Raw genomic sequence first — 26,776 nt, 5'->3', positions numbered from 1 at the left:
TTAGCTAGTGTCAAACTGGCATTCCCCCTTGAACTTTAAACAGATTTTCATTTTGTTAACGTCACTTTTGGAAGATGTCAGGATTTTTTAGATGCCACGCACTAACAAGATAACAAGTAAAACAACCAAAAACGCTAGCCTGCGTGCTAGTCTGCGAGCTAGTCCGCAAGTTGACGAATGTGTTGTCACACGGCAATAAACGCGAAACATGGCTTTGTTTGTCAAACATTGGATTGCGCTACGTTCGCTTTCTTTGGTTTTTGCTGTTTTTTTTTGGACACTTTTGGACAACTTTTATTTGTTTGTTTTTACGATTAATCTGCCTGTCGACAAACCTTTTAAGCCAGCACACAGCACCGTGTCATCATCGTGCAAATAATTCCACTTGGTCAGTTGTTAATTATTTTAATGGTAATAAATTGAGTTTAAAAAGTTCTGTTAGGCAACTGGACGTGAATGTTCTACCATATTAATAGTAATAAATTGCGTCGGCTATTTACTGAGTGTTGCTAAAAGCTGATCTTTCGGACAAAAAAGAAGGGAAAAAAAACGTATTTGTTGCATTTTCCTTAAAAATAATGTTTCCGATGTAGCGGTTAGCATGCCGGCCTCAGAAAAATAAAGTTCAAATTATGCTTAATATTATTATTATTAATAATAATAATAATAATATTAATATATATTTATATGTGTCCTTCAGTGACCTATTGTGTCGGTCTACCCTTTTCCGATTTTCACCAAGCAACAGTGTAATCTTCAGTGATGTGGGACTTTATCTCAGTACACACGACGTGTACTTTCCATATAATGATCAAGCACAGATGATATTGTCCTCAAGTAAACACATTGAGTACACAGTGATAAAAGCAATCATGATAACCCTTTCTTTTTCTCTCTCTCTCTCTAACCTTATTCAAATACGATCTTTTATGACTTTTCGATCACTGGTCTTTTAAGCGTGTCCAGCCCCGGTGATGTTTTTATCGCTTTGAATTAAACATTTAACCAGCTGTTCCTGTTTGCGATATATATGCAACCTTAGCTGATGTGTCCCTTTCTTCAACGAGACCAATGTGAAATTTCAAGATGGTTTTTTTTATGTTTCCCTACCTCAATGCTTGGCGTTCGAAGAAAATCTGGTCTTATATAGTGAAAGTAAAACGCAGGTAAAAACCCTGACCCGTAGTCGTCTACATGTGGCCCTTCTGTCCTTTCTCCTCGTTGATTTTCTTGGTTCAACTGCCATAGAGGAGGAGGATAAGGTCCGTCTAATCACAACGCTGTCTCCTTCAATTATAATTTGCGTGAATGGTCTGTTAATCTAGGGGGAAATTGGATTCGACCAATGCTGTCTCTCTTGGGAAATTTCCACCTTTCAAAGTCCAGGCCTGTTGCTCTGATTAGGAGGCCATATCCCTGATTTTCCAGGGGTAATAGAGGCATTTTGAGCATATTAAGGTGCACGTGCGCCCGCGCTTCTGGAGCTCATTTCCTACCGTTGCGCCGTGCACTGGAGGCTTTTAGTTACTAACATAAAATTAATATGATCCAAGTGTAAACAATCCAAATGAAATATGAAAAACCATCACCGGGATTAATGACATGGAGCGAGGTTCTAGATGTAGAGCGCAATATTAATTGTAATTACGCCGTCGTAATCTACCCTGCAGCTGGTGTGTGTTAAAACAGCTCCTCGTTTTATGCCCGTAGTCACTCGGTCATCCTTATTGTGACATTTACTCTGGGCTCGGAAGTGTCCGCGGACGGCAGCAGTGGGACGGAATTCAAATGACCGAAGATAACCTTTTTGCCAGAGGGTTGGTGAATAAAATGAACAAGTAAAAATAATTTGATTTTTGCTGATGTGTAGTGTTTCCTTAATGCAGCGCTCCTCGAACATTTTTGGTCAATTCCCACTTCGAACATTTTCGAGCCCCCCCGTTGCCTCAACAAAAATCTGAACAAACTACATTTCATCCTTATTGAACTAACAACGGGTAACGTCAAATAACACAAAGTTCCATCCTTATTGAACTAACAACGGGTAACATCAGTAACATCCAATAACACAAAGTTTCAAACACAAAGAGAAAATAAAAGTGCGGTCATGACATCATCACTTGAAAATTGAAAATTTCCTCCCGTTTGTCGCGCCCCACCTGTCCTCTCTCCGTCCACCAGCGGGGCCACGTCCCACCCTTTGAGAACCACTGGTTTAATGATATCCCATACTATTCTCTGAGTTTAGTTTATTCTACTGACTTTGACAACGAAGCATTCTCCATACTATTCTCTGAGTTTAGTTTATTTTACTGGCTTTGACAAGGAAGCATTCTGCTAACGGTGTGTGTGTGTGTGTGTGTGTGTGTGTGTACATGTGTCAGCAGGACATATTGCCTGTTTAACTGTGGCAGACAGAGAAAACTGAGAACTGGACCCTGATGACCCAGTCAGCCGTGAAGTAAACACTCATTAACACATGTTCCTTTTGATCTGACAGAATAAGACTGTGCCGTTCTCTGTACACACACACACCCACACACCCACACACAGACACACACACACATACATACACATAGGAAAGTGATTAGAATCCATTTAGATACAATTTGGACATAAGTTTTTGAAAGAAACATGAACACAAAAATAATGTTGTTGTTCCAGTTAAATATGTGTCATTGATAACCCTCTCTTCCATCGGTATAAGATTATAACTCTCATATATATGTGTGTGTGTGTATATATGTATATATATATGAATATATATGTATATATGTACTGTATATATATATGTATATATGTATATATGTATATATATGTATATATCTATATCTATATATATATTTATATATATGTGTGTGTGTGTCTATATATGTATATAAATATGAAATATAAGCATTGATTGCCTCAACCAGTGGTTTTCAAATTGAGGGTTGTGGCCCCCTGACAAGAAGGGGATCTTAGGGGCCATCAGAAAATTTGAGGTATGATAAATAAAAAAATAAAATAAAAAAACGAATTATTTTATTATTATTTATTATTTATTTTATCCACTTTTTCTGAACCTTACTACACAAAAAAAAAAACAATCATAATGTCAGATTCTCATGTTTCTGACGGTCCGTGAAAGCACCCTGTGTGCCTGTTATCAAGCTGCTATGTTTTTCAAGCTACATGCTAAATGATCTATGTCCAAAATGGACATAGATCAAAGGAGTGGACCGACAGTTAATTATTAAGTTTATTTTTCAGTGCTGAAAAAAATGTTTGTTAATAATGTTCTTATGCTAAACAAATAGTAGTAGTATAGTAGTAGTAGTAGTAGTAATTGAGAAGAAAATACATTCTAAAAGTTGATGTTTCTTTATTTGTGTTGTAGCATTATCAGAAGCTAATGCTGTTCGAGGGGCCTTGGTGAGGAAAAGTTTGGGAACCCCTGACCTAGCCTATTTCTTGATTTTATGACCAATATTCTTTGCACCTTCAAAGCAGCAACTGTCAAAAAACGCATCTATTTATCTTGTATTTCCATTACCGCTAAATGAACCTGTGAGATAACTACACGTCTTCAAAGTGTTTCAGTGATTGCAGTCACCCAGTCATGTGCATCTCAGCTTGATGCAAAATCCTACATCAATGCCAGAGGTGTTTACTGGCCAATGAAATTCATTGATTCGCTCAGAGAGATGGGATTGGGGCTGTTGCTACAGAGATATTTGCCCTGCGCTAAGTGGAGATGTGAATTTTAAAAAGGTGAACATCGATCTAAAAAGTACCGTATCTCTGTGGCTCTGAGCAAGGGGAAAAAAAATGCAAACGCTGAGAAGAAAACAGCATCACTTTTTTTTTTAAATCTAAACTTTAAAAGACTTTTAAAAAAAAAATCTTCCTCATGATCAATTTTAAGAACAGACAAGATAAAAGACGAGTCACGGTGCTGATGGAGGTCATGAAGGAACACTTAGGTTCTTTGGCACGCTTTGACCAACCAGAAGGTCTCAGATAAATGTGAGTCCTCTTCAACCTTGAATCTTCGCCAACTCAAACCATGGTTCCTGGCTACCACTTACATAGGCCTACATAAATTAACCATAGACCTCAGAGGACAAGGGGGAGGAAATCGGAGACATGGAAGAAGGGATGGAGACAAAGGAGGAGAAGGAGCGATAACAGAGAGAGTGGATAGAAGGCGGAACGGAAAGAAAAAGTAAGAGAGGGATGAAGAGACGTTACAGAACAGAATGTCAGGCTTGGTTTTAAATAATGATGCGTTGCCCTTTGACTTCAGCTTCGACTTTAGGGGCTACTTTTCTAGCCGAGTCCAAGGTGAATAGCTCTTAGTAAAGTGTTTGCCTGTGTGTGTGTGTGTGTGTTCCATTAATGTATTTGGGAGTGTTCTGCTGAAAGGCCCAGGGCGAGTGCCGGCAGGGCAGTGTCCAGCCGATGATGTGAAGGAGTAAAGTGATGCCCCAAGTTCACGGCTGTCAGCCAGGCTAATGGAGGGCGCCACACTTGGCTGCCCGCTGACTGACAGGTGCCAACGGAGACTTTCTTCAAGCGGGCGGCGAGTCGGTGTACCAACTCGCCAACGGCTATAAAGTATGATGCGGCGGAGATCACTCACTCGACTAATGCTGAGACACACGCGGCCGGCGCAACAGCCTTCCACGCTTGTCACTCAGTGCGGAGCGCAGGCAGCGAGATGAGATCTTAAAAGTTCCATGACTCATCAAGCATAGACCAGAAGGGTCAAGTTGCTGCTTTGAAATCGGAGTCGCCATTATCAGTGCCATTTCAGCGCTGGAAGGCTGATCTATGATCTTCACTGGCCCACATACAGACCCCGGGTTTCATTTCATATGTGATCACTTATATTATATTTGCGTACAGTATGTCACCTCTATGTGGCGCTACTCAGTGATGTTGTACAGGAACTGAAACTTCAAGGACTACTAGATTCTATTGGAGAATAATACCTTTATCCCCAAGCATGTCCTTAAAGCCAGAAAATGGGTTCCTAAACTGCAAAATGCAGTTTCGAGAAATGGAAAAATAGATTTCTCTCCACAGGGTTTTCTTGTCCAAATACATTAAAAGATCTGTCTTAGAACTATTTGACTTGTAAGATAATTTACGTGGGAACTCCAGTTTAAAGCAGGATTAATGCATCACCCTTACAACGGCTCACAAAAGGATATCTTGTATTAGCACTGACATTCGTATTACCTAATATACATTTTATTTTAGAACACAGTGGAAGTAATGTACGCTAAGGAGACTTTCTAATACAGAAAGGTTCATTTTAAGTATCAGCAGCATTGGCGGCGATGACTTTAAAGAACAATTTTAATGGAGAAATGATATTGAAATTGGTATGGTTCCTTGATAGTTTAGTCAGAAAAATGACCAGTTTAACAGCCCAGTCATGTTACTATATCTCATAATGGCTATGAGTCACTGTATACTCCGCCCACTTATTGCGGGTGGGGTGGTGGTCAGGGTAAATGATGGTCTATTTTGCTTTGCGGGTGGGGTGGTGGTCAGGGTAAATGGTGGTCTGTTTTGCTTTTGCACACATGTGCAATCTACATTGAGATATATATGCTATTCTGACAGGTATGGTGAATTGTCAGGACAGCGGACAACAATTGCCAGCCAACCATATATGTTTGAATCTTCAGAGATCAGTCGAGAGGCAAGGATTAACCTGGATGTTTCTTTAAGGTTATACTTCAAAAAGTACTACGAGCACTGAAAAATACATTTTTGATTAAGCTGCAGAAGCATGTAGAGATAAAACTGTCTCAGAGACGCCCTTTGTCCCTCTACTGTAATTCCCATTTCGTGTCAGACTCCTTTTTCAAGACAGGCCGACTGACAGAATGGAACCATATCTTAGCCTAGCAGGCTGAGCTCCGTCTTCGTTTTATCTGAATAGAAGTCCTCAGCAGTCGGTGCTGACTGGACATGACAAATGTCCTATTGAGCAGTGAAATTATTTTCTTTTTTTCCTCCCACCTTTCTTTTGCGCGAGCTTTTATTATTTTCGTCTTTTGGCCACAAGTAGTGCAAGCTTCAGAGAAACTTCTGCTAAATGACAAGCAGGCCTGTGTGCTGCTTTCCCAGACATGCACAAAAGCGTAGCAAATTTAGTCGTTGAAGAGTGGGAACAACGTTTCTACCTCTGTCCCACCTTCAGTGGCAGGAGTATGTTAATGATTTTGGCAACAAAAGTTTCAGATTTTAGGCCATGAGGTGCGAAAAGGACAGCCTGTATTGGTTCTTTTTTTTAAGATTGTCAAGCTAGCTAGGGTTCAACTCACAAGCATTGGCTGCAATACCACCTTTTTTTGAATCAATACAATACCAAATACATTTTTCTGACATTTAGTCACCCCAAAACAGAGTTTAACATCCTCCTGACTAGCAAGAAAAAAATATTGTCCAATGACATTTTCTGTAAATTTCCCTTTGTAAATATTGGCCCTATCCCTTCACATTTGGTATCATTGGAAAGGCCCCAAATGTCATCTGTTTATAGCAAATGACTCGTATGCACTATTAGGCACTGTGGGGGAGATTTTCAAGTTCAAAAATGTCCTCCACAGAGGACAGATTTGGACTATTGGTAGTCAGGAGAATAGCAAATTTCATTACCTTATTTTTGCACAATGTAACCTTAATGGTTTAATTGCAACCATTTTTCTTAAAAAATCATGATAATATTTTTCCTATCTTTGAATTAACTTTGGTGTGCAATCCCAGGGTTCACCTCCTGGGCAAGATCGAATCCCAGTTAGGGCGATTGGTACCTTCCAGTGGACTCACCACCCGCAGGAAGATTCGGGGGGGTTGGTACGGTGCAGTGTAATTTGGGTGGCGACTGCTGCCCCCGCAACCTGGTAACGGATAAGCGGATGAAAATGGATGGATGGAGGAATTAACTTCAGTGCTGATCATAAAATTTAAAAATCAGATTCTGAACTGTTACTTACTTAAGAGTACTTAAGAGTAATTGATACTTGAGAGTAATCGATTATTAATCGATACTTGAGAGTAAACGATTATTAATCAATACTGTGGTATAGTATCTAATACTACAGAATGGATACTCCCATCACTGCTCACTGTTCACTCGCTGTTACTGTTGTGCTCCTTGTGTCCTGAAGCCAGCTTACCTTACTTTATTGTGTTTGATGTAAAGCCTTGTGGAAATTATATGGATACATCATGGTAATATATGTTAAGCTATGTGTAAGACAAAAGTTGCTCGATAAATGATTCAAGAAGTCAGACGAAGAGAAGAGATTCAAGGTTGAGAGAGAGACGAAAAACATAGAAGAGGGAAGAGAAACAATAGGCTATGCTCTAGAGAAGAAGCGGCTGAACGTGAAAAAAAAAAAAAGGTGACGGGAGGGGAGCAGCACGAGCGCACCCGCATATCATCTGAGCACTGCTAATTGCTTGGATCAAATTGCTGCCTCCACATCTATCTGGGGACAGTGTGTGTGATAGCCTGTAGCACTATCATTGACATTCCACTAACTGCTTTAATTGCCAAGGGTCCGATCCTAAAGACAACGTCAAGCTACTTACATCGTAATAGTGCCTTTTTCCTTTGATGGGGTCGAGCCCCGTCCTGCATCAAAAAGGAGAATGCTGACAGTAGAGCAGGCTTCATCTTCACTCTCCGGATTATTCGTGACCACGAACATTAGGATACGGAAACCTTTCCTGAGTTTTAATTGGAATCTTACAGCTAACCCTTGGAGAATTTTAATAAAAAGGTGGTGAACACCTTCACAATTGGGCCTTGAGTGCTGAATCTTTTTGGATGCGTCTGTAGAGTTAGGCAACAGAGAGAGTAAGATTCCGGCCAGCTATTTTGTCGCTCTCTTCATTAAGCTTCGGAAAGTAACCAGCCATGGGCTCATTAGTACTAACGAGTCACTATAACTCTTATTAGACGAGAGGGGAAAAAAGTAGAATGGGTGGGCAGGGGAATTAAACATGGAGAACAGCCCTTATTAATAATGTGTCTTTAACATGATGCCGAGCTTAACACACGTTTAAAACACTGTCTGTAGGCATTATACCACTGACTTAAATTCAAAAAATGCAAATGAATAGTGGCTGCATTGACATCATTTAGTTCTGTCAACAAAAGAATCAAGTAAGTATGTACTACTGTATATGTATATATATATATTGTATATATATATATATACATATATATAGCCGGTTACTGATCAAACGACTAAGACATGACAAGACATGACTATATATATATATATGTGTGTGTATATATGTATATATATATATATATATATATATATATGTGTGTGTGTGTGTGTATATGTGTGTATATATATATATATATATTACATATGAACTTACTTGGTTCTTTTGTTGACATGACTAGAAAATTATATATATATATATATTTATACGTATAATTTTCTGGTCATGTCTTACTCGTTTGATCAGTATCCGGCATTTTGCTTGTGATTTAGTGATGAAAGTATCGATTCTGTGCTATCGATATATTGACTATCCGTTTAGTATCGATCACTCACTGATTCCTAAATGTAACAAGCTTGTGTCACTTCCACGTCTTTTAGGGGGTAAATTACAACTAAATTCTCTACAGAAGTCTCCCTCTGTGTCGGAGGGTTTATATATACTGTATTTATATATGTATATAGTATTTAGTATTTTAGACTATAGGTCACACTAAGACGCACTGGGTATGCGACTTATACTCAGGTGCAACTTATAAAATATAAAAAAATATATAATTTCACATATGTTATTTTCACACTGACAGCCGCCAGAGGGCACTCTAAGCTTGTGTACCAGTATCTGCTACTCCTGTACCACTGAAAACGACATGTTCGTTATTTTCAAACTGACAGCCACTAGAGGGCACTCTAGCCGACTCCGGAGCGATCCATATATGGTTTTTTCTTCTTAATTTTGTTGAAAACTTTACTTTATACTTTTTTTTTTTTACAAGATGGATGAATGCATATTTTCTGCTCTGTGGTTTTTACCACTTCTCTTGATTTGCTGTTATTTGACTTTTGAAGCACAACAGATTAAAACAAACCCTTCTGCTTCCCTCTTTTTTGTTTGTTGTATTCATCCTCCCACACACTGACATCAGTGAAGTTTGTAATAACTTTTTTTTTATTTAATGCGCTGTTTGTCACTTTAATCATAAAACACCTTGTATTTTCACATACTGCAGTATATTTGGAAGGATGCATTTCTAATGACTAATGGCCATCTTGCCATTGGTTGAAGCTCGATGGAAGATATGGGTGAGGGATTGGGTCGTACAACATACGAAGCCAGAAAAAAAGCATTGAGAGAAAGAAGGCGACTGTACCGTTTTCATCCCTGAGGGAAGAAATAAAGGTGCACAACATCAGGGGAGGGAGTGGGTTGGAGCAGCCTGTGACGTGAATAGCAAACACTGTGGCAAAGCAAATCTGCGTCCCAGAGGTGATGGCAGTATCAACGGATATAATATTAAGAAGTAATAACTGAAATACTTACTGGCATCCACCCGTGCTGTATCATGCCAAGAATTAGACGTGTTGTGTATATAGAGTAAGTATTTTGATATTGAATGGGCCAAAAAGTGGGATTTCTGTGGAGATCCTTTAGTCAGTGAATTGATTCAGTTTACTGTTAGCAGATGGTTCTGTGTTTGTTGCGCAACTGAGATGCCTTAAAACGGGCAATAAGGTCAATAATATGCACTGGTGGAAAAACAAAAAGAAGGTTAAGCACAACTGGATTTTTTTTTTTACACCAGGGGTCGCCAGCTATATATGTCCGAGAGGCAGACATTTTTGTGTAACATGTTTGGCAGACATGTTTGCTTTGTCCGAGAGGCAGACATTTTTGTGTAATATCATTATTTAATGTTTGCTCTAGTATCCAATCACGGGCCGGATTGGACTGTTTGGCGGGCTGCATTTGACTTGTGGGCCGACAGTTGATGATTGCTGCTTAACACACTTAACAGCATTGTTTTCACCAAGCAAATTCTTGTTTTTCTCTAATTCTTGTTTGGCCAACTAAAGCATTTTAAAACACAAAAAAATATTTAAATAAGAAGGGCTTCACGGGCCGGATGTGACCTGAATTTTGACACCCTTTTTGAATGGTAATGAGTCACTCGTAGCTCCATCCACTTGGTAACAGTTAAGCTTCCTTAGCTTTTAGGTCGTACACAGTATCAGACAAACGCGATTGTAAATAGCGTACAAGCTACCTTTCGCAAATCCTGACTTCCAACTAAATCTTCAACCTCAAAATAGACTCTCACTCAGTGGGGACCCGCAGATGTCCCCACAAGGACAAAGTGTCCTAACAACATCATAAATTTACCCCCCCACCCCCACCCCCAGAAAATGTCATCAGAAGGATACCTACGTATATCGGAAACACAGACTCCTACATTAAGCGTCATTTGATTATTGATGCCTGGCTACACTTGGTTCTCCTGTGTCTGCGTGTTGCTCATATGCGACGCCTGTCTCCTTGATCATTCACTTAGTCCCTGGATTCATCATTTTCTCCCTCTTTCTCTCACTTCCCCGATCTCTACTTCTACTTCTGATCTCTGTGTCTCACAGATCAATATTTTTTACATCTTAGTGAAAAGGGCTACACATTATTATATATTGTTCGGTGTCCTGTTCGGAGATGCAATTAAATGTTGACTATAATGAATGGAGTTTTTTTTATTTCTTTTGAAAAACCTCTCCCGCCATCATGGTTAGTTTCCCTGCGGTGTGGAGGACGTCTGCCTGGCTGTGGGAGAAATTGTTGGCCACCGAAGCGCGGTGTTTGTGGTACAGCGTCATCATCATTTTCCTGGATCAGATGGACAAGGTCGTCCCGTCAAACATCACTCCCATCATTTCTAAGCGGGGAGGTTTCCAAACACACAGGAACAGGAAGTTCACCTCTGGTACTCTGTGAGAGTGGATAGTTCTAACTGCATCACTTCATAAGAGCTGACTCCACTTGGTCCTGGCCAGTTTGTTGGCCCCTAGGCTCCACCCTCATGTAGGCGGGTGCCGATGCCTGGTGGGTGGGTGAGGCACTTTGATCACGTCTGTAAGGACTGTTTAACAAAAGTGTCTCTCTCTATCTGTCTCTGTCTCCTTCTCCTTCTCTCTCTCTCTGTGTGTCTTTTCGCTGTCTGTTGCTCGAGCTCTTCGAAACACATCTGGGCTTAACTGTAATCTGCTTCAGCTGCTCACTGGTTTAGCAGCACTGAGAATAGAAAGGTGATATTTGGCACGATGTAAACATGCTGTCGGCCCTCTGAGCCGTGTGGCTAATTGCGGATTTGACCAGGAAGCTGCTCAGATATGTAAAGGATTTTTGTGCAAATATTTCCAACCCATGTTCGTATGATTTTGTGTCTTCTGTTTGTTTTCTTGCGAACCTGTCAGGAGAATGAAATGATCTGGATCATTTTACTGTTAGGGTTTGTCGCATCAAAGTATCACTTCTAACAAGACTGAAATTTTAATCTAATCACAGTGTAGCTATTGATTAATCGTGATTAATTGAGATGAATTGTGATTCATTGGGATCATTAACAGTTAATCGATTGTGATTAATTGTGATTCATTGAGATTAGTTGTGATTAATCACAATTAATCAATAGCCACGCTGTGCTTAATTGTGACCATCACAAATTAGTAATTAATGCACGATTAATGCAGATAAATCAACATTCCAAAAACATTGAAGAGAAGGACTTTTAAACACGTCCTTGTTCTTGTCCAACAATAAATAGTCTACAGTCCCTTGCAGTCCATTTGGTAATTGTGTCACTCAGCTTGTCAGCCATAGCCGGTACGACACCTCACAGACATCTGACCGGAATTTGAACCCTCCGCAAACACGTTGAGCTTTGAGAAGATATTTTAAGCGCAGTAAAATTTCCGGATAAACATTACTGTATGTGTCATTCTGCCTCAAAAATATATTAAAGCAATTTGCGCGTTATTGTCGACAGCCCTTACTTATATCACTTCACAGGCTCATAATTAGTTTCTACTAGGCATCAAAACAGAAGACAGAAGTGTCTAATGGCCGCACTTTGTATGGTGAAACTTCGCATTCATTCTTCAGTTGTACTCCATTTGTTCGTGTCTCAGAGGTTCCATGCTTGGTTGAGCGGCGGGCTCATTAAAGGGTCGGTTATTGATCGAAGGGAGCATCATATTCATCAAAGTAATGAGCCGCACGGCGTGGATATGGTGTGTGAATTATCGAAGCCGATTATGGATTGGTTTGTTCAGTTACATGCAGAGACGATCGGTGTACAGGTTTGTTTCGTTAAAATACCGAGGTAGAGGGTAGATACAGCAGGTGTCTCTCTCACGGCCATGTCTCTGTTGTAGTAAAAAGACTCAATAGAGTCTTGGGACTAAATAAATGTAATTTAAAAGAAATATAAAAATATTTGAACACTGGGTCAGAAATTAGTTTTGTGTACTTTGTACTTCCATTTTCTACAGGGGTCCTCGGTTTATGACTTCCTTGAACTTACGTCGCCATCTCCCGTTCATCATTTCGATGCGAAGTGTTAAAACCCGCCAACCAGTTGTTGTGCAGAATAGTTTGCAAGTGGTGTAGACGAATACTACTGGGTACAGTACTGGGTACTGGGGACATACAATATGTGAGCTACGATTTGCGGCGTAAGTCGCGTAACGTCATGCTTTACGAACGCAACTCAATAAGTCACAAATAAGTCGAGGAACTCCTGTACTTCGTGTGTTTACGTGCTGCATACACACTGGGTCCTTGCCTCTGATTGGCTGCTTTGACGTAGGGCTTCTCCACCAGAATCAGGCACTACTTCTTCAGGCTGAGGAGATACAGCAGGTTCCGTTAGTCACACTTGAGTGCATTTGCAGGTGCAAGTCCGTGGGTGTGAAAGTGCGTAGCTCCGGGTAGATGTGGCCGCTCATGCATTATGACTAAATTCACCTTCTGGCCACAGGCAGAGGCGGAGTAAATTAGAGGGACCCTTTATGACTAAGGTGACAAGTTCCCACAATTTCTGAATCTGTCCATTTTAAACTCCAGGATCAAGTAATGGACCCATTTATTTAATGCTACCGTCCTCCATAATTTAAAATAGGGATGATAGCAATGTCACTCCCAGTGGTGCAGTTATTACCTGTAGTTAAAAGACCCCATGTTCTTTAACACTGAAGAACCATCCTACCTTTCCTTCCCTCACTTTTCCATAATACTGTAATTTCCGGAATATAAGTCGCTACTTTTACCGCACGCTTTGAACCCAGAATGTATTATTGTATATGTATATGTATTTTTTGGGGCTAACAAAGTTCATACCGCAAGCGATCAATGACTTGTCTGGTAGGCTACCGTTTATTATACTAGTAGCGTATGTCTGTCTGTGAATGGCCGTGTGCGTATATGTGCATGGGGGGGCGGGCGCGAGAGAGAACGGTAGCGAAAGTTCAGAGCAGGTTGAGCCCTGTCATGTTGAAGCGTGAATTGGTGAAGAAAGACCCCAACTTCCCTGTTTCTGTTTACCTCTGCTGCGGGAACAAAGTGAAGGGAGCTAGCCCCGGAGCTAATGTTAGCTTCGGCCCTGGAGCAGATCACTTAGTCTCCCCTGTGCATTCCAACTACTGTCGGGGCGCCGAAGCCAGAAAATGCTAATCTGTAACCAGCAGTGTTACAGGCACTGTTCGGAGTTCCCATGTTACAACGTTGACACCTTCGGCTTATAGAGAAGTGCAGCCTATATATGTACAATTATTATTATTTTTTTATTTAGTGGGTGCGGCTTATATTCAGGTGCGCTCAATAGTCCATAAATTACGGTCTTTCCCTTCTATCTGTACACATATTTGTGTCTCGTTTCCTCCACTAACTTCCTCACTCTATTATCGTCTTCCTCATATACTGCTTTTCCCCCTCTCCTTCTAATGCAGGCTATTGGCTCATTACAGTTAAACAAGCTTGCAAGATTGCCAAAAGCACTTACTGTTGCTTCGTCAAACCACACGAGTGTAACAACTGTCAGTCCTGCAATTACCAACTGTGTTTCAAAGTGGCTTGGCTCCATACGGAGGAGACAATTACAGACGGTGTTTGAAAAAAAAAAGCTGGCTGTTAAATTAAGGTTTCCAGCAAACAGCCAAGGACTCTGACATGTATTCAGCTGCTTCATCCCGACTGTGAAAAAATGAACACGGCTGTTGCAGATGGTTGGGGTGGTGATAACAAATAGAAAGAAAAAAGTGAATACACATCAGGACGTGCCTTTGGTCTTCCACTCCATTCTTTTCATGTCTCCTTCTAGCAGACTATAAGGCTTAGATTTCTGGATGTGTTACATAACACCAAAAGGAAGTAAGATAAGACACGATAGGATTAGTTCTTTATTTGTACCACAGTAGGGAAATTCACAGTGTTACAGCAGCAAAAATAATATAAAAGTATAGCATAGTGCTATAGAAATATAAATATTGGCTCACAGTTTTGTTTTTTGGGGTTTGTATAAAAAACTAAACATTTGGTATAAAAACAAACTGAAGGGGATAAGCGGATGAAAATGGATGGATGGAAGTTTTGTTTTTTGGGGTTTATATGTATATATATACATATATACACACAGACATACAGTATATATCCACATATATGTGTTTATATATATATATATAAATATATACATACACACATATATGTACATATATACATACACACATGATATATATAAACATACATATATAAATATACATATATATTCTCTCACACACATATGTACATATGTATATATTATATATATTATAGGAAATCAGTGAAGAAGAAGAAAGGAAGATATATTTATATATATCTCATATTTTCACCAAATCGCAAGGTCTGGCCAACTTTATTTTCCTGTTATTTTTCAACTATTTTTTTCCTCGGCTGAATTAATGTGCCTTTTTTTCAGGACTCTCATTCACACATCTGGTCAAACATACAGTCACAACAACAACAACAACAAAAAGTCATGTACTGTATTTCCCAAAGCACAATGTTGTCTTTTTTTCTGTAAACCTGAATACGTGACTCGCTCCTTTATGAGGCTACATTGGTTATGTAAACAGGTCACACACTACAGCCTGTAGGTATACAAATATTTGCATGATTTTTTTTTTTTTTTTTGCAAAAATGTATGCCACCTGTTTTGGCTGAGCTTTGGCCTGTGAGGCGCTGTGGAAAAGGCATGCAACCACAGAATTTATCATTCTAATGTACCTCTGTCTTCTATTCAAATGACCCCGGTCGACCTTTTAATCCCTGAGATCGGAATGGCTCCAAAAGTCATTTACATCTGTATTGGACACCGGGAGGCATTTCAATTGTGGACATCTGTCCAGCTCAACTTTGCATTCCTGGCAGTTCGCAAACAGTAAAACTGCGGAACGTCAGGCAGACCAGGATGGTTAAATAACTTTTTTTTGCTGGACAGGAAATTAAACTTTTCCTCAACTCAATCTTTTTTTTTTTTACCTTCACTAGATCTATTATACAGCTCACTGTGCAAATGTTGAAAAGATTAAAAATATCTTTAGCCTTCAAGTGAAGCTTTTAAAACTGCTAAAAGTTCTGCTCCCCTAGTTGAAAAGAGTTGAACAAGATGAATGACTGTAGAAAATTATCAACGGCCAACCAGAAATTGAGAAATGCACCTTAGGATAGATATGTCTCGAGGAAGTAAAACCAACAGGACTAATATAAAACCAATAAACACTATTCCACTAGGTGGCAGCAAATGGCTATAGGAGCAAAAATAATGACAGGAATTTAAAACTGATTATTGCTTATCTCTTTCTTCAATTCCTGCAAGTAGCTCAGCATTGTGTTCAACTAAATAGGTCTATATTTCACAGAGCAAGTAAATTATGAGTACATTTCAACTAAAAGATAATTATATTACATTGTTTATATTTTTGTGACATTTTCATGTTAGGCACTTTGATGTCGATTGTTTTTACCCTGTCTGGAAAAATATGTCTAGCTAAATACCGAAGATTGCTTTTTACACTATCGAGCGTCTATAATTGAACACATTCGAGCAGAAAAAGTAACATCAAGTACGGTGTTTGTGATAATGAGTCACTTCTAGTAAGTATTTCGAAAGTGGCTAAAGTTTATATCCACCCTGAAAACAACATTCACAAACAGTGGCTTTAGGCTAATTTAAATAATGCCTTTGTAGTGTGCATTTAAAACTGTCCTTTAGTTATTTTGTTCTCTGTGCATCGACACTTCAAACAAAACCAAACAACATTCTCTTAAAGTTACCCTCAGTTGAAAAAAACAAATGTTTAATTAAATAAAATGTAGCGATTTTTATGCGGTGTATATGTGTGCATTTTTTAAATTCACCATTTTCTTACGCTCGCACAGCAAGTATTGGCAGCGTTTTGGAGGAGATTGCTCCAAAGATTAAAAACGTTGACCTTTATTTTTGACTCTCTTTCTTTCTCAGTCCTGTCAGTATGAAGGACACATAATGGAAAAGTGGGTTACTTTGACATGAACCTCACCTGTTTAGAGTGCTGTGTATTGACGTTACCTGACCTTTGGAGTCCGTATGGTATAAGGCGCAAGTATTTTAAAACTATCCTGACATGTAATCTGTTTGACCCTGTGTGTCTCCCTGACTACACACCTGAAGGTGTTTGCCCTATGTGGTCCATACCTTTAAATGTGTGCAGGTATCGGGTTTTGACATATGCCTGGACACCATCTGCCCAGTCTTCGTGTCTGATCTTCCCGAACTGACACGTAATTTAACGTGAGTGGTCTCAGGTGTTGGACACCTTAGTGTCACGTGTAAAGACACCGAACGGCTTGTTTATTGATTCTTTGCGCCTAATTTATCATTCTGCGTTGTACAGTGAAGGAGACTGAAGAACATTCAGCGATCCACGTGTTTGTGTTTGAATGATGGTGATGTCTCAAGGCTTGACTTAAAAAAACTAAAAAAAAAAACCTCGATATTGTCAAAAAAACAAAATGAGCAGAATAATTCATTATCATATATAGATCGTGGACGTCCTTAGCATAGGACAGGGGTTGTTTCAGGTGTTGGTTCAGGGGCCACATACTTGACTAGATGTCAAGTGGGGCGGACCAGTACAATCATAACATAATTACCTATAAATAACAATAAGTCCATGTTTTTTCCCTTTGTTTTTATGCAAAGAAGTACAAGTATATTCGAAAATATTCATATTTAATGAAATATAAGTTGACAAAACACCACCAACATGATGTGTTTGTGCATTTTATCACTTTTAAAAATCCACAACCGTGTTTGTGCATTTTTTCACTTTTAAAAATCCACAACTTCCAGCACAGACGTGTCAAACATGTGGCCCGCGGGCCGAAATTGGTCCGCTAGGGGTTCAATCCGGCCTGCTTGATTAATTTTGAAAGTATAAAAAATGCACAAACATTTCCTTTTGAAAGTAAAAAAAAATGCACAAACACTTGTCCATAATGTTTTTTCCAAATATATTTCATTAAATATGAATATTTTCTAATATACTTGTACTTCTTTGCATGAAAACAAAGGGGAAAAACATGGACTTGTTGTTATTTATAGGTAATTATGTTATGATTGGCCCATTGGACATCTAATCAGGCTGAACCAAAATGAGTTTGACACCTCTGTCCTAGGCGGTCAGTTTTGACTCACGGGCCATATGTTTGACACCCCATGGCATAGGAAGAAAAGAGACATTACATTTCAGACTAAACTAAATGATAGGGAACGTGGACATACCAGGATTTGAACAATGTATGTGTTGTTTGATTAAATCTACATATTTAGGTATTTGTATAGTCACATATACTTTATATTTCAATATCGCACCTTAAAGGGATAACCGCAGACAATAATTAAATTCAGAAACAGGGCTTTAACCCCAGTTAATCCTCCGGTTCCCTGCGGTGTGTGTGTTGTGTCTCCAATGTAGTTCTGAGCTTCGTTAACTTCCCGCTCTGACCGACTCTGTCCTGTCATTCACGTGGTTCAATCACATTTGTCATTTATTTCTCTACGGGGAAGAGGATGATGTATAGGCCCCAACAAGTGATCTACACGAACAAACAAACAAACAAACAAAGACACATACCCTTACCAGGACAACTAATCAAGATTCAGCCGTCACTTTTCACACAGTTCAGCCTTCGGCTATTTGTCTCTATTACAGGTGAGGACGACTAATGAATTGTTTCGTGGACAAGGTGTTGGGGTCAAATGCCTGGCAATAGTTCTCCGGTGTGAGTGTGTGTGTGTGTGTGTGTGTTTGTGTGTTGCTGTATCTCTTCCTCCTCCGGCACCTTAGAACAGTAGGACACTGGGTAAGAACAGCAATGCCACACACGTCGTTTCAATATAAGCTATCCTCACTGAGGGGTAAATACACATAGACAGACATTTGCATGTCTGTGCATATTTCCTGATGAGAATACAATTAAAAAAATCTTAGCGTGTTCTGCCATCTAGTGGTGGAAAAGAAGTACATTTCCCTGCTGGAAATGAAAAATCAGTTTTAATCAGTGCTTCATTTAACAAAATAAATGCACAATATAAATGTATTATATGAAAGATGTGTCCATTTGGACCAATAGAAACAGTGCACATTAGATGCACATTTCAGTGTTAAACATAGTTTTAAAGTTGAAGGCAGTTTCCAAACCAGGCATTTGTAAGAAAATATGTTTTGTTTTTTACGGCCAACAAATGTTTATCTGTTTGATAAATGGTAAATTCTGGTCTGTACAAATATTGTTATAGAACATCAGGCTTCCCATCCATGGAAAACCTGGAATGAGCAATGTTCCAGTAATGGCTACAGTATGAAAAAAAAAATGAAAAAAAGTAGAAAAAAAGTGACCTTCAATGCTAAGACAAGCTAATTTAGATAAAAGTGCTGGTCAACTAAAGTATATTTTTGATTGAAAAAAAATTACAATTGAAAACAATTATTCATTATATTATATTATTATATTCATAGCTAGTCTAGGGCCAGATGTAGAGAGTTTGCAGACCAAAATGGCCCCTGGGCCAGGAGGTTGGGAGGAGTTTTTTTTTTTTTCTCCTTCCGATTGTTTACATCATTCTGTGTAATTACTCAAAGTAAAAAGTTCAGATATCTAAGATATTTAACCATACCCTCTAAGTTTTTTAATATTTAAAGTAATGAACCTTAAAAATATAACTATAAATTGATCACATTTGTCACAGGGTTCCAAAAACATTATATAAATAAAAATAAACAACCCATCGACTCCTGGCATGCATTGGACTCTTATACTCGGCGTTTTCCTGGCATGCATTGGACTCTTATACTCGACGTTTTTAGAAGATTTATTGTGAGTTACTGAATCACACGGAGAAGTACATCTGGTGATGCTCATTCTTTGTCAAAAAATAAGTGATTAAAATTTCTCCTCTTTGATGAATGGCACTTTGGAGTAATTACGCAAGTGTGGTTGTCAGCCTGAGTGTTTTGGATTTAAACAGTGTTTCTCTGCTTCTGACGAGCGCCTGGAACATAAAAGCCCCAGCCAACTGGACGGCGGCCGAGAACTCTCCGCAATATTTCAAAACTCTCTCGCCGGATGGCGGCGGCATAATTTCGTTTTTTAACGTCGAATTGACGGAGGTTACCGCTGTGCACGTGAGCGATACTCTTCACCTCGTGCAGTCATGTCACTCTGCGTGGAGACTGAAAACAGCCTTGTTCTCTCTCACAGAGACACAGACGCGGGAAAAACACAAGCACGTCGAGCGTTAGCTCACTGTTTAGCTCACCTAATGGAGAATACAGGAACAAAATTCATTCCATGTTATACCAACAGCTATGCGTAACATACCCTTACACTCATTTACAGTAAACTTTAAATGAATACTCCACAATCTGGAAATGTATTGTGATGCAAACACGTTTTACAGCTATCGACCAAAAAAGAAGTTATTAGCTACAAATATTTTGGCTCTTTTGGCAAAGAGATTGACTGGGAGCTAAAAAAAAAAAACAGACACCCCGAAAATATTTTGTAAGTATTTTATAGTCAGGATACCACAAGGAAGTTGAACATTTTTATTTGTTTTTTTTTTTTTAACGTTTAAAAGTTCATATTCGTGCCAGGTGAAATCCAGGTCACATGTAAAGGTTTGCTATTCTTTCTTACAGCACAGTGAACTGACAGACTGATCTCTGCACTCAGGCTGATGAGATCACTGTGTATCACATGTGAAGGCAGCCCCAGAATGAACCATTTCAATGTTCCAGGTTCATAGGAACACACAGCGAAGAGTTGTCATGTATTAGTGTTAGGAAGTCAGATCCTCTTTGCGGACATTTAATCCTACAACGTTGGACGTGTGTCTACGCGCGCGCACGTACGTGCGTCCACGTGCAAGTCACATCTGTCGTACCGAAATAATCTGTATATGGATTTTCATCGCGGCTGAAGTCAAACCCAAAGACTGACATTGTTTTGACTTTCACAGCTGGTGTAAAACACTCAGCCAGGTACTGTAAAGATGACATCCCTCTGGAAAGAGGGGAAGTGATGAAAGCGTATGAGAGTGAGAGTAATTATGTTTTGACTTTCACAGCTGGTGTAAAATACTCAGCCAGGTACTGTAAAGATGGCATCCCTCTGGAAAGAGGGGAGGTGATGAAAGCGTATGAGAGCGAGAGTAATTAGAACAAGTGGTGGAACAAGTGGTGGAACAAGTGGTGGAATCAACTTTAATGTATTTAAATAGTACAAAATTAAACGTATTGTATATGTACATCGGGTAATCCAGGGGTGTCCACACTTTTTTGGCTTTGGAGTTACTATTCAAATGACCAGGCTAAAGTGATTTTGAAGTACTGATAAATCCATGGAACAGTATGTTTCAGTTCTTACAGTATATGGTCACACTATATACTATTGTATTTTGAAAGGCTAATGATCTGCTTATTGGGCACTTCAGTAAACTTTCCTCTTGCTAGCCAATAGCATGGTTAACTTCTGAAGGTCCTCAGTGTAAACCTCTCAGTTAACATGGTAGAGTCTCGTAATGATGCAGAAACACCTGCAGTAATGTTAGCGATATTAGCTGTCTGACGGCGGCATGAATGAAGTGGTGCTCGTAGTCTATGAATGAGAATTAGACTGGGGTTCTACCAACATATGTGGGCATTAACATCCACTCAAACCAATACACGCACATGCACTGCTGGACATGGCCAGATGGTGTAATCCTTTAGGGTTTTTTTTTTTCTGTGTTTCATATTTTTCTCCCCTCCTATGTTGGGATTATGCTGTTGTCCAATCAGATTTCAGCTTATGCTACAGTGATGAGGTAGGATGAATGAGCAGGAGCAGGAGTTGGTAGGAGTTGATGAGCAGGGCTGGCACTCGGTAGAAGAGCTACTGTATGTGTCACATTGGACAACATACCCTGCTGCTTTTACGCACTTTGTACCGATGCTAACGGCCGTGTCCAGCATCTGTTGAACTGGTCACCGGATGGAACCAAGGCAGGTATGTGGGGGGAGGTGAGGAAGGGCCCGAGTGAGAAGACAGTGCAGAGTCTAGATCTTTATTGGATGTAGATGGTCGAACAGAGAGAAGATGTTCTTTAGGCCAGTGATTCCAAACTAGTTTGCCAAGAGATTCTATTAGCTCTATCGCGTAGAATTATCCAAATTCACTTAAAATTGCAAAAAAGTATACATTTTTCCATTAAGTGACACATGGCTTGAACAACTAAAAGAAAAAGGCTCAAATTTGATTAAAATCTTTGAGTCTTTCTTCAATTCCTGCAAGTGTATTACTGTGGTGTTCAACTAAACAGGCCCAGGTTTTGTAGAGTCAGTAAATCAGGAGTAAAAATAAAAAATAACTACGTATTATTTGATTTAACGTGTCGTTTTTAGGTCATTTTCATTATGTTTGTGTGCCTTGGATTTGTTACTTATAACTTTGTCATTCTTTTTTCAAACTGACAAAGTGTTTTCAAACTTACTTTTCAGACTTTATAATCCAGTCTTCCTTGCTCTTAGTGAGAATTTAATTATACACTCTATTTGGACATTTTTTTAGGTCACAGCCAAAGTGCTGCAGGAAAGGTTTATCTTGACCAAGGATCTAATGATTTATTGTAGTACAAGGTTATCTCAAAAAGTTCCAGAATTCTAATTAGAAATCGGACTGGCAAGTATGTTTAGACTTAAATGGAGGATACGGTATTTAAATGTGTCGTGATTCAATAAATAGGGAACAGCGACAATGTCATCTGCTCTCGCCGCTGTAGCTGCGTTGTCTTAAGGCCCGGCAAACGTGGAAGAATAAAATCTCTTAGCCACTTACTGTCAGATGAGGTTCAATTTCACGCTTACTTAGCTGTTTTAGCCCTGGTGGCAGATTAGTGAACGTGCCCGGCCTCATATGGAAGAGTGTGTCAGAGCTGATTAAGCGCAGATGCACATTTAATAAGTGGAGAGAATGACGTTGTGTGTACGTGTAAAAGTGTGCCTGCGTAATTAGTGTCCCTGAGTATGCTAACAATCAGGGAGCGACATGCACGGCTGCATCTGCGACTGCTCATCAAGCGCATGAATGTTCCTGCGCGCAGATTTATGACGCTCAGTTCAACATGCTCATTCAAACAACAGCCTGAACTCTTGTCTTGTTTATAAAGAGTCAGTGCTGATCCTCTCCATACCCGTGCTGTTACCTCTAATGACCCGAACAGGCCCGTAGGTTTCAACTCTATCTCGAAATGCAAACTGCATTAGAATTAAAGAAAAAAACAAAATCAGTCCGATTAAGCTATACATTATTCTGTTACCCTGCAGGTCAGTGCTTCCAGTGTACGGTGAATGTGGTGCCGGTGAAGAATGAGGACGGTCTGGTGATTATGTTCATCCTCAACTTCGAGGTCATGGCAGACGAAACGCTTCACGACTGCAACGAGGAGCTGAACCACCGCCTCCCCACCTGGCTTGTCACAGGTACTGTCGCTATGAACACTTAAAGAAGATGAATGCCGTCAAACAGTTACATTTTTAATCTGATTTATCACAGGGTAGCTGGGGAGATTAATTCTGATTAATCGTGATTAATTGAGATTAGTCAACATTTCTAAACATGTATATACAAGTATATTGCTAGATTTATTTATTTTTTCATCACAGGGTAGATTAATAAAAGTCATTAAGATTAGATTAATTGTGGTTAGATAAATTGTGATTTGATTGAATACTTGATGATGCAACACTAGAGAAATTGAAATAATGATTGAATAATAATTGATTGAGATTAGTCAACATTCACAAATATGACAACATTTTTTCAATATATTGCTTCAACTTCTTTAAAATGAGTTTAATAGGCAATCTGACTAATTACAGGGAAGCTGGGGATTATTTGTGATTATTCGTGATTAATCGTAAATAATTGAGATTAGTCGACATTCCTAAATATAACTTAATATGATTAATAAAATATTCATGATTAAGATTAGATTGAACTTAATGTTTCCACAGTACAGAAATGATTGGATTATTAAATAATGTTTGAATAATAACTGATAAATAATTGATAATTGTTTGAGATTGGACAACATTCCTACAAATGACACATTTTTTTTCCTTTACGTTGCTGGAACAGATAGACAAATGACAGCAGGTAATGTATGAGTTCATAGTTGTTTTTATTGGTTACCAAATTGGAAACCAATAATATAAACTTCATGTGTCAAACTCAAGGCCCGGGGGCCAAATACAGCCCGCCAAGTCATTTTGTATGGCCGGCCGGAGCTTAAAAAGCATATAAATCCATGCAGCAGAGTTTCTTAACCTGATAAATTAAAAAAAAAAAATTAACTTGAATAAATAATAATCTATTGCAGAAATATTTATTAGTAGTTTATATCTGTACAGTCTTCCATTTACAAGGCTGTGATGCTAATGTGGCCCCCGGTGAAAATGAGTTTGACACCCCCGTATTAGACTAACGGTTAGTGAAAGGACAATGGTATTGATAGGTTAAGCGAAACATCCTAACCCTAACTTTTTTGGTTTGTGTGTGTGCCCGTGGGCTTGTCGCAAAATATGATCTGAGTTTAAAACCTACTCTTGACAGGTAACGCAAAGAAAAGGGAAATTCCAAGCTCACAGTCAGGCTACGTCATTGTAACGTAGCCACTGATGCCAGTATCCTTAAAGATAATCCTCTTTTTTCCTGTATGCCTTTCCTTCTTCAGGTCGTCCACGTGGTTTTAAGCTGCGTCTTCCTCTGATGCGCTCACTCTCCAACAGCAAAGCGTCTCTGGACGACGCTGAGGTCGGTCAAATCCCCACTGCGACGCCGTTACCACTGCACCCACATAACCACAGTCGCGAGTCCTTGGGCCTCGGGGAGTTCCTGACCTTGCCACCTTTACCGAAAGACCAAGAGCAAATAAGTGGAAGCAGGTACGACCGCAACTTATACTGTACACGTGTGTCATATTAACGGCTGGTAAGGAACAGGACTACTTTCTTAAATGAATCTAGGCAAAGTTTCCGATCAAAATGCTAGCACAATGCTAGTTAACACTTTCATGAAAGTAAAAGAACAAATTCGTTTAAGATTGTGTGTAGTGTTTTAATAATAACTGTAAAAAGAAAAATAATTACCTTTAAAGATAAAGATAATTATCTTTAATTACCAATTTTTTTTAATAATCAATTACTAGACATTTCAGGCGACCCCATTTGAATTACCCCAAAGTTGAAAAACTCTATGGGCTTCTGTCGTAATGTGAAGGTGAACATTGTAACTATACACAAACTGTAAATATACAAAACCATGCATTAATTATTTGCATTTAAATATCTGTGTTGGGTGTCCAATATACAGCCTGCGGGCAAATATCAGCCCGCTAGGGGGGTTCAATCCGGCCCGCTTGATGAATTTTAAAAGTAAAAAAAAAAAAACGCATTTTATGTCTGTGATATCTTTTCAAATGAAATTTTATTAAATAAATATGAAAACAAATGGGAAAACATAGACCACATGAATCAACATGCAATGATGTGAAAAAAAAATATATTTATGTGTATCGCTAAGGTCCGGCCCACTTGACATCTAATCACGCTGTATATGGCCTGTCAACCAAAATGAGTTTGACATCTTGGTCTAGATTATGTCTGCCAATCGATTCAACTTTTTAAGTTGATTGATCACGGAGTAACAATGGAGATGAATCACGATTCAGCCTGTAATCAGGCATGATTAATTATAGTAATTCCACATGAATCAACATGCAATAATGTGAAAAAATATATATTTATGTGTATCGCTACACAGTCGGTTGTTGAGATGGTTATTTTAACCTCCAGGTGCTTCATGAAACAAAAACGCTTTCCCACAGCGTGTACAAATAACGACATGGATATCGACTATGGACTGCGTTCCAACCATCAGTGAAAATGCATTTAAATTTTGATGTGATTAATCTTCAATTTTGACAGCCATAATTTAGATATTTCTTCTAAAATCAAACGATATCTCGAGAACAAGTTTCCTAAATAGAAACAAAACAAAAACTTACCGTTTAAATAACAGCTCATTCTGAGTGGAAAAAAAAATGTGTCCCCCCTAATGTAACCACATGTCCACCATTGCCCATTACAAGGTCACAGATGTTCTCCAAGACCCGCTGTGTCCCCTTAAATTGAATGTAAATGAGCCAGATGGCGATAGGAAAAAAAAAAGGTTTTCAACTAATTGGTGTGAGTTGCATAACAAAATATATTTAGTAAGCGTGCTACCCTAAAGGGACATTTTATTTTATTACCTCTTTGACTTGTGAATGTATCGCTACAAGTAGAAGTCGCTACAAATAAAGTACCTTTATTATTTGTACCTTCAACTCTGGATGGAAAAAAGCTGCAGTCTTAGAGGAAATTCAACTGTGGTCATGAGCACAGATTTCCTTGTCCTCTAGGTCGGCCCTTCAGAGTTGGCCCGAAGACCGCCAAGAGGACCAGTGCACCCTGCTGGGCTCTGGGCCTCCTGTACCACCTTCTTCTCACGGATCCCACTTGGTTGGCCCCCTAACCCAGTCATCGCCCTGTGTAGCCGGACGTCACCGCCTCAGCCTTAACCCGGACGCATCGGGCTCTAACTGCTCTTTGTCACGCAGCCGCTCGCGGGAAAGCTTTCACAGCATGCGGCGCGCATCTTCCGTAGACGAGATCGAAGCGATGAGGCCCGACTGGGAACGAAAGAATCGGAGAGCGAGCGTCCGGCCGGGCAGCACTGGTGAGTTGGGCCACACACGGAGAAAGAATAGACGCTTGGTCGTGGGTTTGTTCTACACTCTCTGTACACTCCTCGTCTGTTCGCAGGTGCAGTGAACAGTAAATCCAACATACTGAACTCCACTTCGGACTCTGACCTCATGCGATACCGAGCCATCTCTAAAATTCCCCAGATCACACTGAACTTCGTGGACTTCAAACCCGATCCGTTAATTGCACTGCCCACAGGGGAGATGGACATCATTGCTCCTTGCAAACTCATCGATCGGACGCACCATGTCACGGAGAAGGTCACACAGGTAGGAGACAGTTCTTGTATCTAAGTGCGTGGAGTGCTGGGGTGGATATGTTGTGCTCGAGACTGTCGGGTGAGCAGTGGC

General features: G+C 39.5%; 1 protein-coding gene across 1 annotated transcript in view; it reads left to right on the top strand.

Moving 5' to 3' along the window:
- Positions 1–26,776, top strand: part of LOC103376877 (potassium voltage-gated channel subfamily H member 2-like) — a 67,759-nt gene that overhangs the window by 40,737 nt on the left and 246 nt on the right. The window contains exons 2-5 of the mRNA XM_025054632.1: positions 22,944–23,099; positions 24,353–24,563; positions 26,081–26,397; positions 26,484–26,776. The exon at positions 26,484–26,776 is cut by the window's right edge and continues 246 nt beyond it. Of these exons, the coding sequence (XP_024910400.1) occupies positions 22,944–23,099; positions 24,353–24,563; positions 26,081–26,397; positions 26,484–26,719 (920 nt within the window). The 3' untranslated portion in view covers positions 26,720–26,776. The remainder of the gene's footprint in view (positions 1–22,943; positions 23,100–24,352; positions 24,564–26,080; positions 26,398–26,483) is intronic.

This window comes from Cynoglossus semilaevis, chromosome 3, assembly GCF_000523025.1.
Source record: "Cynoglossus semilaevis isolate Cse_v1.0 chromosome 3, Cse_v1.0, whole genome shotgun sequence".
Lineage (NCBI taxonomy): Eukaryota > Metazoa > Chordata > Actinopteri > Pleuronectiformes > Cynoglossidae > Cynoglossus > Cynoglossus semilaevis.
This window is presented reverse-complemented; position numbering and strand designations above follow the sequence as displayed.